This window comes from Nelusetta ayraudi, unplaced genomic scaffold (assembly GCF_046127955.1).
Source record: "Nelusetta ayraudi isolate G7.1 ecotype Tasmania unplaced genomic scaffold, CSIRO-AGI_Nayr_v1 ptg000009l, whole genome shotgun sequence".
Taxonomy (NCBI): Eukaryota; Metazoa; Chordata; class Actinopteri; order Tetraodontiformes; family Monacanthidae; genus Nelusetta; species Nelusetta ayraudi.
The window spans coordinates 1,950,001-1,963,511 of NW_027466059.1; the positions used below are offsets into that span (position 1 = coordinate 1,950,001).

Here is a 13,511-nt window from a genome sequence, read left to right on the forward strand (position 1 = left end):
TCTCTGCAGTCATGTGGTCGACTTTCAGGAATGTGCAACCTCCACTGGAATATACAGTGGCCAAGCCAAAAAGCCAGATCATGAGTCTGCTGTTGTTTGTCTCTGTCTCCCTCCCTCCCTCCCTCCGTCCCTCCCTGTCTGTCTCCCTCCCTCCCTGTCTGTCTGTCTGTCTCACATGTTTCAAACACGCAAATTCTCCTTTCCAAAGAGGAGCTGTTGCAGCTTCATCCTGCAGCCACCGTGTCCTCAATGCCTTGCCCATCCTGCAGTAGCGAAAATGACTTATGCACATTGTAAAGGGATAGTTCACTTAAAAAGGGAATTTTTTCCCCAAAAATGTTTTCCCCATTATGTTAAATTGGTCTGCTGATGCCAAATGGTGTCGTCCAAGTCAGTCCTCTTGGAGACTTGGAGATGGGGTGTTGTCTTACACTGGAGTCCTTGGCACCAGTGGGCATCCGCTGGGTCCAGAGCGGATTTGAAAATGTCACCAGAGCCTCAATGGATAAAATGAGCGCTCGACATTTCAACTTTGGATGAGCTGTCCCTTTAAAAGAACATTTTGATCACTCCATCATTGAATAATCATTTCCTTAAATTAAACAGGGCGAAATACATTGATGGTGAAGGATCCTGCTGCCTTTAAGGTCTTTATCAACAAAAAAAAAAAAACCCACAACAAACAATCCGAGTCTGTGTCCGACGGCGCCGCCACCTGTTGAATCGATAAGACAGCTGCTTTTATACAAGGGAAATATGGAAGGAGGGAAGCGGAATACCTGGCAAATGTTGCCGCCTCTTCTCAGAAACAATTTCTTCCAGCCTGGAAGGTTTTTCTGCTCGGCAGCTGTCACATCCACCCACCGTCGAGATGGGGAAGAGTTTTGGCATGTCGACTGACCCGCTGAACCTTCTGCTGCTGCTCGGCTGCCGAGTCGAGGCTGGACGGAGTCCGCTAGAGTCAGATGGAATGTGTTTTTATGAGGCGCTCGCTCGCAGTTCCAGGGCAGCGAGAGGGATTCCTGAATCAAGATGGGAAAGTTGGGCTTCATGACCCGACTGAACTCTTTTTGGTCTTATTGTAGAAAAAAGAAAAAAAAAGAAAAAGGGTTGGTTAAGATGTTATAAATTGTTTTAAGTTCTATATCTTTAATTTTTATATATATATACATACATATATATAAAGATGTACATACACATTCACACGTTTGTGACAAGCAAAAGAAGAAGTAAGGGGAAAAAAATGCATCGGCTGGTCACTTGTTTTCTGTTCATGAAAAAATAGTCTTTGACAAACGGACCACTTCAGGAACTGCCTAACAAACCATGTTCAAAAAGGATGCAGAACACTAAGGTTGTGTTCAGACTGCAGGCGAATCTGATTCAAATCAGATTCCTTTTCAAATCTGATTTTTAGGGCTGACTGTCCACACTGTTTTTAGCAAGTGTCCAAATGTTGATCTGGCTCTGTTGAGACTGGGCCACTTTATTGACCCATCTGACAGGTTTGCCGTAGCAACCACGTCGGAGCGGAGGCGTCGTCCAGCGTGTGTAGTGTGATGTCATATCATTGTGACAGCGGCAAAAGTTGTTTCAATCCTGTGATTTGTTCAGACTACAGAAGAGCCATCCGGTTTCAATCTGGATGGGCTAGAAATCGGATTTGACTGGCAGTGTGAACGCATAGACTCATGTGCAGCGAGGGAGCCAGCAGGCCTCGTGCTGCTGTTTCACACCTCCTGCAGGGGTTGGAAGCACAGAAGTCGATGGAAGGATGAGAACCAGGAACCAGGATCAGCACCTCCTTCGCTGCGGTTCCCAGAAATCTCCAACAAGAGTCCCGCTAAATCATGTTGTCGGTTCGCCGGTTTTCTGGCCCCGCAGTTAAAACATTTTAGGCCCCATTTGCATCCAACCATGTTTTCCTTCGCCGATGTCAAGCGGCCCCCGCCGCCATGAAAAATTCAATCAAACCGCAAGAACTCGGCTCCGAGCACGTCAAATGTTCTCGCCACTGCTGAAGCCTCTAAATTGGCGACACTCCCCCCCCTGCCCCCCAGAGGTGAATTATTCATGACGACCTTACGTAACTCTGTGGGACCAGAGCGGGGACGTCACGGGCCCGTCTGCTAAAAATATATATTTAAAAAAGTCGATCAATAATGCAAAGGTGAAGAGGCAGCTTTCAAAAAAACACGGACACACAAGCAGTTTTGCTGCATCACGGCTGGCAGGGTCTCGGATGCGCAGAAAGCGTCGGGAGCGTTGTTGCGTACATTATGAACGCACAACTGAGTTAATGCATTCAAATGTCTGGAGGATATTATGTAGTGTTTGTCTCATCCGGGAGCTGACAAGCGAAGGCTTCCCTTGTGTTCCTCTAGCAGTGTTTTCATGTGTGTGTGTGTGTTTGTGTCGATGCAGGCTGGCACAGTCAGAGACTCCATGGCCAAGTCGCTGTACAGCGCTCTGTTTGACTGGATCGTGTTCAGGACCAACCACGCCCTGCTGAACAACAAGGACCTGGAGGACAACTCAAAGGTACCAATGAAAAAATTTTTTTTTTATAATTACAAAATCGTCATGCGTCGATGGTTTTGGTATTACATGAATTACACGCGTTGTTATTATTATGACTTTAAATCACATTGCTTCGCTGATGGAGGAGAAACATTTTCTGTCCTAACGTGCTTCGCGTTCCTCCGAGTGGCAGCTGGCAGTTCAGCCGCTGTAGGGGAAATCGTTAGCGCGCGTGTGTGTGTGTGTGTGTGTGTGTGTGTGTGTGTGTGTGTGTGTGTGTGTGTGTGTACAGTGGGGCAGATGGCATCAAGTTCCCCTCAGCTCAGTTTACCCCAGCGGCCCTCTGTTTCAGCGTGTGTGCGTGTGTGTATGTGTGTATGCTGGGTGTATGTATCTCCCTTGACACTGACATCACCTTTGTGCGTGTGTGTGCATGCGTGTTGATGAGGTTGCACTCTTAGAGTCAAGGTCACTCCTCTGAACGTACCGACAACAGTTTGTGTTGTTGCGTTGTGTTCCCTGGTGTGTGTGTTATCACGCCGGAGCAGGACGCCACCTCTGAGAAGGAATTCAAAGGCCGCTGGACGACATCACATTCACTTGGAAGCGGCTTTTATGAGCCATTTTATAATTAAAGGCCGTCTTTGAGTGCAGCTGCTTCGTGTTAACGATGCAAATGAAAAAGAAGAAGAAGCCTTTGTTGATGCCACATAAGGGAAAACTGCAGCAACAATATGATGGAAAATAATGGAGATTATATTGATTAAAAGAAGTATGTAAATAAAATAAGATAAAAATATTTGTAAGCTAAATATATTTAGCCTAGCAGGGAACAAACGCCAGTCAAAAACAAGATATTCACAAGATATCCACATTATATAGACAGTTGGATTATTTACAAATATGTACATAATATTGACATAAATGTTTGATTGTCAAGCAGCCGGATCACTGAGAAAATGATGCAGAGAAGAATAAATATAACCGTAGTTCATTTTATGGTGGGAAATAATGTTTAATTTTTCAAAAAAAAAAAAATATTCTAAGCCTTTGTTGTTTTTTCTTCTTCTTCTTGTTTTGCTCCTCAGCTCCTGTCCATCGGAGTGCTGGACATCTTCGGCTTCGAGGATTACGAGAACAACAGCTTTGAGCAGTTCTGCATCAACTTTGCCAACGAGCGGCTGCAGCACTACTTCAACCAGCACATCTTCAAACTGGAGCAGGTTTGTGTGTTTGCTTTTCATGCTTGGACCGTCGCTGCTCGCTGCTTCCTGGTGATCCTGGCTGGAAGATGAACCTTCCCCACGCTTCAGTGTGTTCTAAATAATTAAAAGAAGACCTTTCTTTTAAAAAAAAAAAAAAAACTGGATACCTTCCTGTTTCGAAGGAGAGCTCTGATCATGGCGCAGGTGTGTTTAACATAAAACTGAGGAGGCTTGCTGGTTGTTAAATTGAACCCGCTCCTCCCTTCTGGTCCTCAGTGGTGGCAGCGAGTCTGTGATCAGCGCAGTTCTTAGGGGGGGATCACCGCAAAAACCGTGCGACAGAAAGACCCCGAGGGCTTTTAATGGTTCTGCACTGCAGGGCGTGGTCAGAAGGTAGCGCTGAATTGATCCGGAGCCTCTTGAATAATTGAAGGATTTCTGCAGTGGATCGTTACACGGTGCTGGGAAGCAGAGGACACTCTGGGTGCTGCCAGTTTTTGGTTCTCGTTCCTTGTGTGTTTCCCGCGAGGACAATCACACGTTAACAGTTTGTCGTCAATCCAAGAGTTAACTTTCAAAAGTCTTATTTTGTACCAATTCTCAATTCTGGACTCCAGTGAAGCAACCATTGAGAAAACAGCATGTTTATCCCTTTGTTTACAGCCTCCTGCTAGAGTTAATGCTTTGTTGGACTTTCCACCTGGTTGGAGTTGGTAAAAAATAAAAAGGTTATCCAGAGGTCATCACAAACCTGGGAGAGGTATCATTGAGTTGTCTGTGCCCTTTGTGACATCACCCAGGGTTGACTTCCAGGACTGTATCTAATGGGCTAGTAAAGTAGTGTCGCAAATGAAAAGAAATGCACCACAATCCTCATTGTGTACCTTGTTTGGACTTTGTGATTGTGTTTGTGAATTTGCACCGTTTCCATACCTGCGTCTGTTTTCGCCAACTAAGGCCCAGCACTTTGGCCCTTGTCGGCCACCATAGTTCACTGACACACTGGCGAAACATTGTTTTTCGCATTGAACACAACCTGGGGGCAGATTAATTCTTCATCCGCTCTTGTCAGATTAGCATTAGCCTAACCCCCCCACCCCCCCTCCCCTTGTAAACAACCCGTCTTTACATATATGATTCTCGGCTAATCCGATGACTCGCTTGGTGCTCCGCGCACCTCCTCTCCATGTGGCGTTACACATTACAGCAGACGCAGCGTTTACGACGGAGCCCGGCTGAAGCTCGGGGACGAAAAGGTCATGAGGGGGAAAAAAAAGTGCTGAGCGACCCGAACGGCCGGGTTAGAGTGCACGAGTCTGAGCTGCATTTTCCTGACAGCTCGGTGCCGCCAGAGCATAAAACCCTTTTTCTTTTTTTTTTCATTTATTCTGACTGACTTGTTGTCTCCCCCCCTGTCTGTGTTTACCCGCTTCCTCTTCTTTTCCTTTTCACTTTCATATGAGATTTAAAAACTCCGCCTCCTTTTGTCATCCGCTAATCCCTGACCTGCTACATTATGCATTCGTGACGCTCGTGTGTTTAAAAAAAGAAACCGTTGAATATTCAGGGCCCCCCCCCCAACCATCTAAAACCATAAATGGCGGCAGCGCGGAGGTCCAACGGTGCCGAAGAGAAACCTTACAGCGCAGATAACGAGGCCTCGATCTGTCGGAGAGTCACAGTTGTGTCGCTGTCGCCTCTCGTCTCCCTGGCGCCGGGCTCTGATTGGCCGTGGCAGCCTTGCGGACGGCCTCGTGGCTGCGGGCTGAATGGGAAGTGGAACAGAGTGCGGAAGGCAGCCGCGTCCCGTCACCCCTCGGCCTGGATCGCAGACCATCGACTCGCTAATGGGTCTGTTATCTGCCCCTGACAGGAGCCCCAAGGCCCCAAGTGAACACACACACACATGAATGCACACACAGTGTGCAAGTGGCTGCGTTTCCATTACAGTTTTTTTTTTCGCAAAATAAAAGCGATATTTCTGAAATTTCGTGCAATTTGCGACTTGCAGGTGTTTCCATTGAATGGTGTGAAGCGCAGTAGCCTTCATTCTCGTAAAATCTCGTCCCGTGAGATTTTTTGAGAATTACGTTTGCTTTTGTTTGTTTACGTTTGTTTGCTGTCAAGAATGGTTGTTATATTTTTCTCTTTGATTGCTTGTAAAAAATATTCCGTCTCCTCGTCCGTCCAAACGAGCGCCTTTTTTCACTCGTCGTGAACAGGTCACGTGACCCCCGTACGTCACGTCCGATGACACGCAAATGCGAAATGTGTTTCCATGACACTTTTGCGCTACACCTCTATATCCATACGGCGGAAAAAACACCTGATGAGAGCAGAAAAAACTTACGGTATTTGAGAGGTTTTTCAAAGTTTTGGTGTTTCCATGACAAATCTTTTTATTGCGATATTTAGGTTTTGCGCAATTCTAGGCGTCATGGAAACGTAGCTAGTGACTATAAACCCCTCAAGAACACGTATATACACAATTCTGAAACATTGCGTCGTGTTTCTATTTTTGTGGGCCGCAACCAGACCACAACCGCTCAGCCACGTTACCTTTCTCTCTCTCTCGCTTCTCTCTCTTCCTCTCTCCCTCTCTCTTGCTCTCTCTCTCTCTCACACACCTCCCTTACATCAACCGTCACGAGGCTTTAATGCTTTATAACACACAAGAGTTGCTGCTGTTTGGATTTTTTTTTTTTGTCTTTGTCGCCACGAGCAGCGCAACGCACGGCTCCGCAGCTGGCGGCGTCTCCAGGTGATTTATGTTTCCCGTGTTGTCAGCGATTCTCGTCCGTGCCAGGTGCTGCAGGATGTTACAAGCCAAAAAAAACAAAACAAAACAAAAAAAAAACCAAACAGGTCGTGTTTAGCAAATAAAAAAAAAATGGTGGCGGTATCCGTTTCTGACAGTTTCCCCTCAGGCCATCGCACACACACACACACACACACACACACACACACACACACACACACACACGGGCTGCAGAGCTTAAGAATCAGCAGCACACTGACTTTAAGTTTTATTCTTTGTGATTGGTTTTAACACAAAGACAAGAAATGAAATCATTGTGTCAGTCTAGACTGGAGTGGCTCATAAAGTGTTATTTGGTAGTTTTAAGTCTGGGGTCACTGTGCGGCTGGCGACTGATAGCCATCTCTCGTTTCTGTAGCTGCAGATTTGCCCCTGGGTTCCGTTGGGCTAATAAGTGTCAAGGAGCTGCTTACGCTCCTGGACGTGATGTTTATTATCTTTTAATCACCGGGGTTGTCCGTCCGTCTGTCCAGACCTCTGTCACAGCCGAGGTGCTGCTCAGCCAAAGTGGGTTCGGTTGGTACACTTCCTTCTCTGGCGCGGTTGCCAGATCTCTGCTGATTTCTTATTTGTTTTCACAATGTGGCCCAGTTCAGGTGGTGGAGATTTCTGCTTTGACGTCACGGGCAGCGAACGCTCCGCCACACCTTGTGGGGTCACCTTGTGTTGATCTTCGCATCATCAAAACACACAAGTCATCCAAAGCACTCTCCTTTTTTTTTTTTCAATTCGACCTGTATTTCTCCATAATCATGATCCCGCCAAGAACATCTTCTAAAAAGAAAAGATAATTTTTTTTAATGGCTAATCCTAATTCAACTTATTGTATGAGGTTAGCAGATGGTGAAAGGTACACACTTCTCCGTGCAAATATTTATTTAGTTATTGCGGTTTCCTCAGTCGCCCATTTATCTTTGTGTGCCTGACAAATAGAGTGCAGCCTTCACATCATCGAGCAGCTTTTAATAACCGCTGAGCACTATTTGGTGATCGAAATTGCAACTTGGGGGGCCAGTTTTGCTTTCTTTTACCTTCAGCTTTTGTTCATAATCATGTTAAAATAGAAAGCTGAAGATTTCCATTTGCCTCCCCTCCCGTCTCTGCAGCCTTAACCCCTTAATAAGGTGCATCAGCCACCTATAAACGCAGCTCGGCACAGTTAACTGCATTTAGTCAGACCTGTAAACCTGTTTGGTATTTTGAAGAGAATTTTTGGGTTGTTTCAGTGAACAAATCCTCCCATTGTGTAATGCTTATAAATTTTCATTTTAGACTAATTGTATTAGATCATATAGTTAAAAAAAACTCAAAATTCAAATCTGACTTGCAGCACCTGGTCATTAAAAAGAAAAAAATGCTGAGTCGAGTGAATTGAGCCCGTTCAAAACAAACTCGGCCTTACAGTAAATTCTCCACTGTCCCCACCCCATCCTCCTTTTTAACCAATCAGCTTCCGAGCTCTCTGTTTGCCTTTGTAGCACCGGCCGAAACTCGAAGGGCCTCGTCGACCACAACTCTGAAGACTAAAGGACGTGTGTGACTCCTTATCGCCGACTTTAAACCTCAATCTGAAGAAAAGCCGTGGGCAATCAAGCTTCATGTCTGTTGTGCATCCATATATATATGTAAAGAGAAGCAAAACATGTGGTCGGGCCTCTTCAGATAAAGGCTCAGACTCCTTTAGTCATCCGCAGACTCGATTTTCCACTCCCCAGTGCAATTACACCGCCGTGTATGCGTCGTCTCGCTCTGTTTTTACAGCCCAGCTCGCTGTCAGCTGCTTAAATACAATACAAAGCTTTTTAAGGAACTACTCTCTCTCCGCTCTCTGTCTCGGGTTTTGTTTTTTGTTTTTTCTTTCGTCAGTTCAATCGGGAATCGGGAAAACCGATTCAACAGAGAAAGAAGAAAGAAAGAAAAGAAAGAAAACAACAGAGAGCTCTGCCAAACGAGGCAGGAACATAAAGAGAAAGAATAGAGCCACGGTGAATTCCGCAGCTCGCCTCACCTCGGCGTCACCGTTCGCCAGAAGCTCCTCCAACCACAAAAAAGTCCCTAAAATTTCTCCAAAAAGGCCGTGGCACAATTTTCAAATGGAAAATCGTTTTTTTTTTTTCTCACGTCATTCAGCTTCTAAATCCGTGGCCACGGACTTAGAAGCTGTGAAACAACATCATTATCTCATCACTTCACACATTTTCTTCACACATTAAAGCATCCTAAAAGTAGTTTGGAGTAAAAAAAAAAAAAAAGAATGTTGGTCATCAGTGGGATAAAAGCAGCTGCAGATGAGATCGGGGCTTTTTCGTGACTCACTAGAGCAGAAAATAAAATCAACCTTTTGCAGCCATTTTTAGCCAGCCCGCTGCGGCCTGTCAGTTTGTGATAACTCCGCTGCAGCCATCCTGGTGTTTGGTGGAAGTGCAAGTGAACCGGTGCCTCCGAGTGTTTCCGCGCACTGAGTCACGGCTTTTGCAGCCCTGCATAATTTGCTTGTTTGAATGCGTGCGCGTTGAAATAGAATAAAAATCACCGATGTTTATCTCCGTCGGCGTGTCGGCCGCATCCAATTTAACGAGTCAACGCATGCGGTTGTAAAGTCTCTCGCAGACGCAAGGCAGTTCCGCCAGACTCGCTGAGCTCGCCGTCGCCGATTGCTCAGCTTGATGAGAGGTAAACAAAAGCCAGCATGTGGCAACTTTTTGTGGCCGTACAAAATAAAACACTAGATGGAGTGAAAATGTGAAGATAAACACATGGAATAAATTTTTTAAACGTCAGTTTTCGACTATTTTCAGCGTCTATCTTTATGTGCTGTATGTGTGCATGTTTCAGTTTATTTATTTAGATGGGGCAGTGCATATTGATAAAACACTGATTAGATAGGCAGGCACTGTAAATATGCCGGACTTGACACTGCTGCTAGATTTCGTCCGTAGTCCCCAACAATGCAACAGTTGACATAAAATGAACAATTTACGTGTAAAGTACAATAATATAGTACAGCAATTGATGAATCGAAATTATATTTAAAATGAAGATTAAGGTCTATGTTTATCTAACTTTCTGTGCGTCTACGTGAAACTCTGCAGAGCAGTTGAATTAGTTTGGTTGGTTTCTGCAGAAAAGATCGGATTTGGTTTCGATTTACGCCGATGACACCCACTTAAAGGAGCATCACCAACCCGAAAATGTAAAAATGTCCTCCATTGATTCATCCAAAACATTGATGCAGTTGAAGATGCTCATGCTTGGCTCTCACAAAAACATTGAAATGGTTGACGTTTGTCAGAAACTCTCCTCCTTATATAAACCAACGAGATGTTTGCTTACCCCGACTCCTGTTCACCTGAACAGCAGCCCGGTGGGAGAGAGAGTGAGAGAGAGAGAGAGAGAGGAAGAGAGAACGTGCCTTACGAAACACTTCTTCCATTTCGAATCCCACTGCTACTTGTCGGAGCAGGCAGGAGGATCCGGATGTGTGTTTGTCATTGCGTAACCTGCCCCCCGACTGCGGTTTTGCCCAATGAAAAGCCGCCGTTTGTTTCAAAAGTTACACAAAACACCAATTATTGCTGCTGCAGCTGCTCGAGCAACAAACAAACTGCCGCTCTGAAAGGCCGCAAGATTTGTCAAGAGGTGCTCGGTGTCTAATGAGTCGGCAGCGTCGGCCCGCAGCTCCTGTATCACTGCAACAACAAGCAATAGGGAAGTATTCAGCAAGTCGTGCCTCTGGTTTTTCCTCCCCCTGCAGGAGGAGTACCGGGCCGAGGGCATCACCTGGCACAACATCGACTACATCGACAACAGCGGCTGCCTCAACCTCATCAGCAAGAAACCCACGGCGCTCTTCCACCTGCTGGACGAGGAGTGCAAGTACGTCACCGCTGCAATATGACTCGTAGTGAAAACAATTTAGAGACGGTTGACTTTTGAGTTTAACAATTTGCTTTATTCACTCAAAATATAGGCCAAATAGTCAGTGCGCCAAAATTGTTGTTGCATATTTTGCCACCAGTAGGTGGCGCAATGAGTTGACCACTGCGTCGGACGTTGAATTGCCTGAATTAATGCATTCTTTTCCCGCCTGTTGGTGTTCATGTGTGACGTGGATGTGGGTCAGACTCATATTAATTGAATCTGAGCATCAGCTTAAGGAATTAGCCGCCGTGCGAGTAGTGAACTAACAACTTTAATCAAAATCTGTCGTTGGGGTTGTGAGAACAAAGATTTGCTTCTGGAGCTGCAGAACGTAGAAAATTCCAATTTTTGAAGTTCACTGAAGAAGTAGAAGCCAATAACGTAATACTGGTCAATAATGTAATAAGCTATTACATTATGGGCCAAAAGTGATTACGTTATCGGTTCAGGACTTTTTTTTTACATTACTGGCCAGTTATTACGTTGTTGGCCAGTTATTACATCATTAGCTTCAACAAGGTTTTTTATTTCTTTTTATTCTGCAAAGACTTGCACCAACACTTCAGTGGACATTTTGCTTGATCATTTCCACTCTTACCCCGCCACTGTGCTCCGGAGTGCGCAGCGTATTTCAGCGCTGCACTACTTGCTTTGTTGAAATGACCCCCCAATCACCCACCACCAACCCCCGTCTTTTTTTTTCTTCCCCTCCCCGCATCTGTTGACTCACGGAGACAAACCGCTCCGTGTTCGGGCCTTCTGCTCATTAGCCTGACGGATGCCGACGACTCTATCAGGGCTTAACCAAAGCAGGAGGACATGCTGGCTGCTCCACCAGCAAAACCATTTTTCTTGCATTTCTCTGTTGTGATACGCCCGTCCTCTCCCGGATCAGCACTCTGGAACGTAAATCAACTGCTGCACCCCTTTTACCCTGCACTCCCTCCACCTCGCATTTAAAAAGAACCACGCGCATACGTATTGATCGTCATATTTTTAGCTCGTTTTACCTTCCACTTGCTGTAGCTGCCTCATCTGGGCCCAATAATGGCAGAATCAAGCAAAGTGCTCGTGGACCAGGAGGACCACTTTTAGAGAATTAAGGTCAAAGGAGGTAGGAGGGGGTGGGGGGTGGTAGTGTCTCCAGGGATTTATGCTGCCACAGGAAGGGGCCTTCACGCTAAATGATTGCACAAAAAAAAAAAAAAAAAGGAAAGGCGCTCACAGATCCCATCGTTCACAGTTAGCGGAGCTGCAGGGCCTCTGGAGGAGCAGATTAGGTTACTGCAAGTTAGAGGCTGAGCGCGGCCGGGGTTCATTTCTACAGTAACAGCATCAAGGCCCCCCTCCCCGCCCCCCAACGGTACCCTCACGGACACGCTTCGGCCGCAAACGGGTTCCCTCGGGGGTTGGTTGATCCAGCAGTCTGAGGTTAGCGGCGCGCGGCTGCGGCGTCTATGAAGTGGAGGTAACACAGTGGAGAAAATAAATCAGAGCCGCAGTAGCGCTGACAAGGTGTCGAGTTCGGGAGGGAGTTTCAGTTTCCCGATCAGGCGGCGAAAACGGCGCTCTCTTTACAAAGTGTAGCGCGACCAATAACCAGCCAAACCATGACACGTCGACTTATTGCCGCCGAGCGCCGACAGAGAATCTGTTTAGTCTGGGCAGGTCCTTTTTTTTTTCCTTTACTCTCTCTCTCTCTTCAGCGCTGATAAGATCCCTGCCGTTTCCTCCAGTTTCCCTCAGGCCTCCAATCTGACCTTGCTGGACAAGTTCAAGCGCCAGCATGAAGGAAACAGCTACATCGAGTTCCCCGCCGTCATGGAGCCCGCCTTCATCATCAGACACTACGCCGGCAAAGTCAAGTACGGAGTCAAGGTAGGGATGCCGCCGAGCTTTGTTTTCCAGGCGCAGTGTTGTGATGTAATAAATAAATGATAATACATTTTTAAGACTCACAAGATTGCCGTAAAGAAACAATTAAGATACAAAATACCGGAGGTAAAATACGAAAAAACACACAACAAAACACACTTAAATTAAAATACTGTGTATAAAAGCAGTGCAATTTATCAGCTGGGGTGAGCAAGTTTGAACAGATGAGCTTTGAGTTTGGATTTGATCAGATTGACAGACGTGTCGGGTGACAGAAGGAACCCATCTCTTTTTTGCTTAGTGTACAATCTTTGGAGCTGAATAGTTTTTTTCTCGTGATCCTTGACAAAAAAAAAATCTGCAACTTTTTCACTTTTTTAACTACAGCTCATTCCATATTTCGTAATCCCACTTATTACTTCTATATTACAACTTATATGTTATTGGTGCACTTTGCCTCAGAGTGACTTTTGTCCACTGCACCGCAGTCATGACTTTTGATGAAACATTTTGATTGGCAGTTGCTATTGTTTCGCTCCGTGGGAGGAGTCAAAAATCCGGAGGTGCAACTGTCTCACAGCGAGGGCCAGTCAGCATCAGCAAGGACAAACTCGCTGTGTCTTTGTGTCTCTTCACAGGAGACGCCTTGTCGCCGCGTCTCACTTTTACCGAAATCCTGCAGCAGCACTTTTTATTTTTTTACTCCCGCGACCTATTTTCATTTTTTTTCCCTCTCCTACCTCTCTCATCTTCTCAAATCAAATTCTCCGTCCGCTTCCCAGCTGTGTTTTGATACGAAACACATGTGCTGGAACGACCGCGCGAGTGTATTGTGTTGTTTGACTGTACAATGTAAATGCATCACAGCCGTTGATGTGGAAAGCGACTCTCCCACCCCCTGGTGTGCTTGTGTGTGAGTGTGTGTGTGTGCTGGAAGTCTTGGGAGTTGACGGCTCTGGTTGTTGCAGCAGCAACCTTCTTCGGTGGAAACATTCTGCTGGAGAGTGGACAGTAGTCGACCTTGTGTGTGCATGTGTGCGTGTTGTGTTTGAACCTTGTGTCGATGGGAAACAACAGTACATACATCATACTTACGGTTTGTGTTGCAGCAAAGTTACATTTCGTAACTGCCACTCTGACCCGCGGTCGCCGCTGGTGGAGCTGCCCGTAAA

General features: G+C 46.0%; 1 protein-coding gene across 12 annotated transcripts in view; it reads left to right on the forward strand.

Annotated features, from left to right (window-relative positions):
• LOC142883978 (unconventional myosin-IXAb-like) overlaps positions 1–13,511 on the forward strand; it is a 99,766-nt gene that overhangs the window by 64,727 nt on the left and 21,528 nt on the right. For all 12 annotated transcript variants that reach the window (XM_076019332.1, XM_076019336.1, XM_076019338.1 and 9 more), the window contains 4 exons: positions 2,425–2,541; positions 3,609–3,743; positions 10,298–10,419; positions 12,201–12,342. In XM_076019332.1, the coding sequence (XP_075875447.1) occupies positions 2,425–2,541; positions 3,609–3,743; positions 10,298–10,419; positions 12,201–12,342 (516 nt within the window). The remainder of the gene's footprint in view (positions 1–2,424; positions 2,542–3,608; positions 3,744–10,297; positions 10,420–12,200; positions 12,343–13,511) is intronic.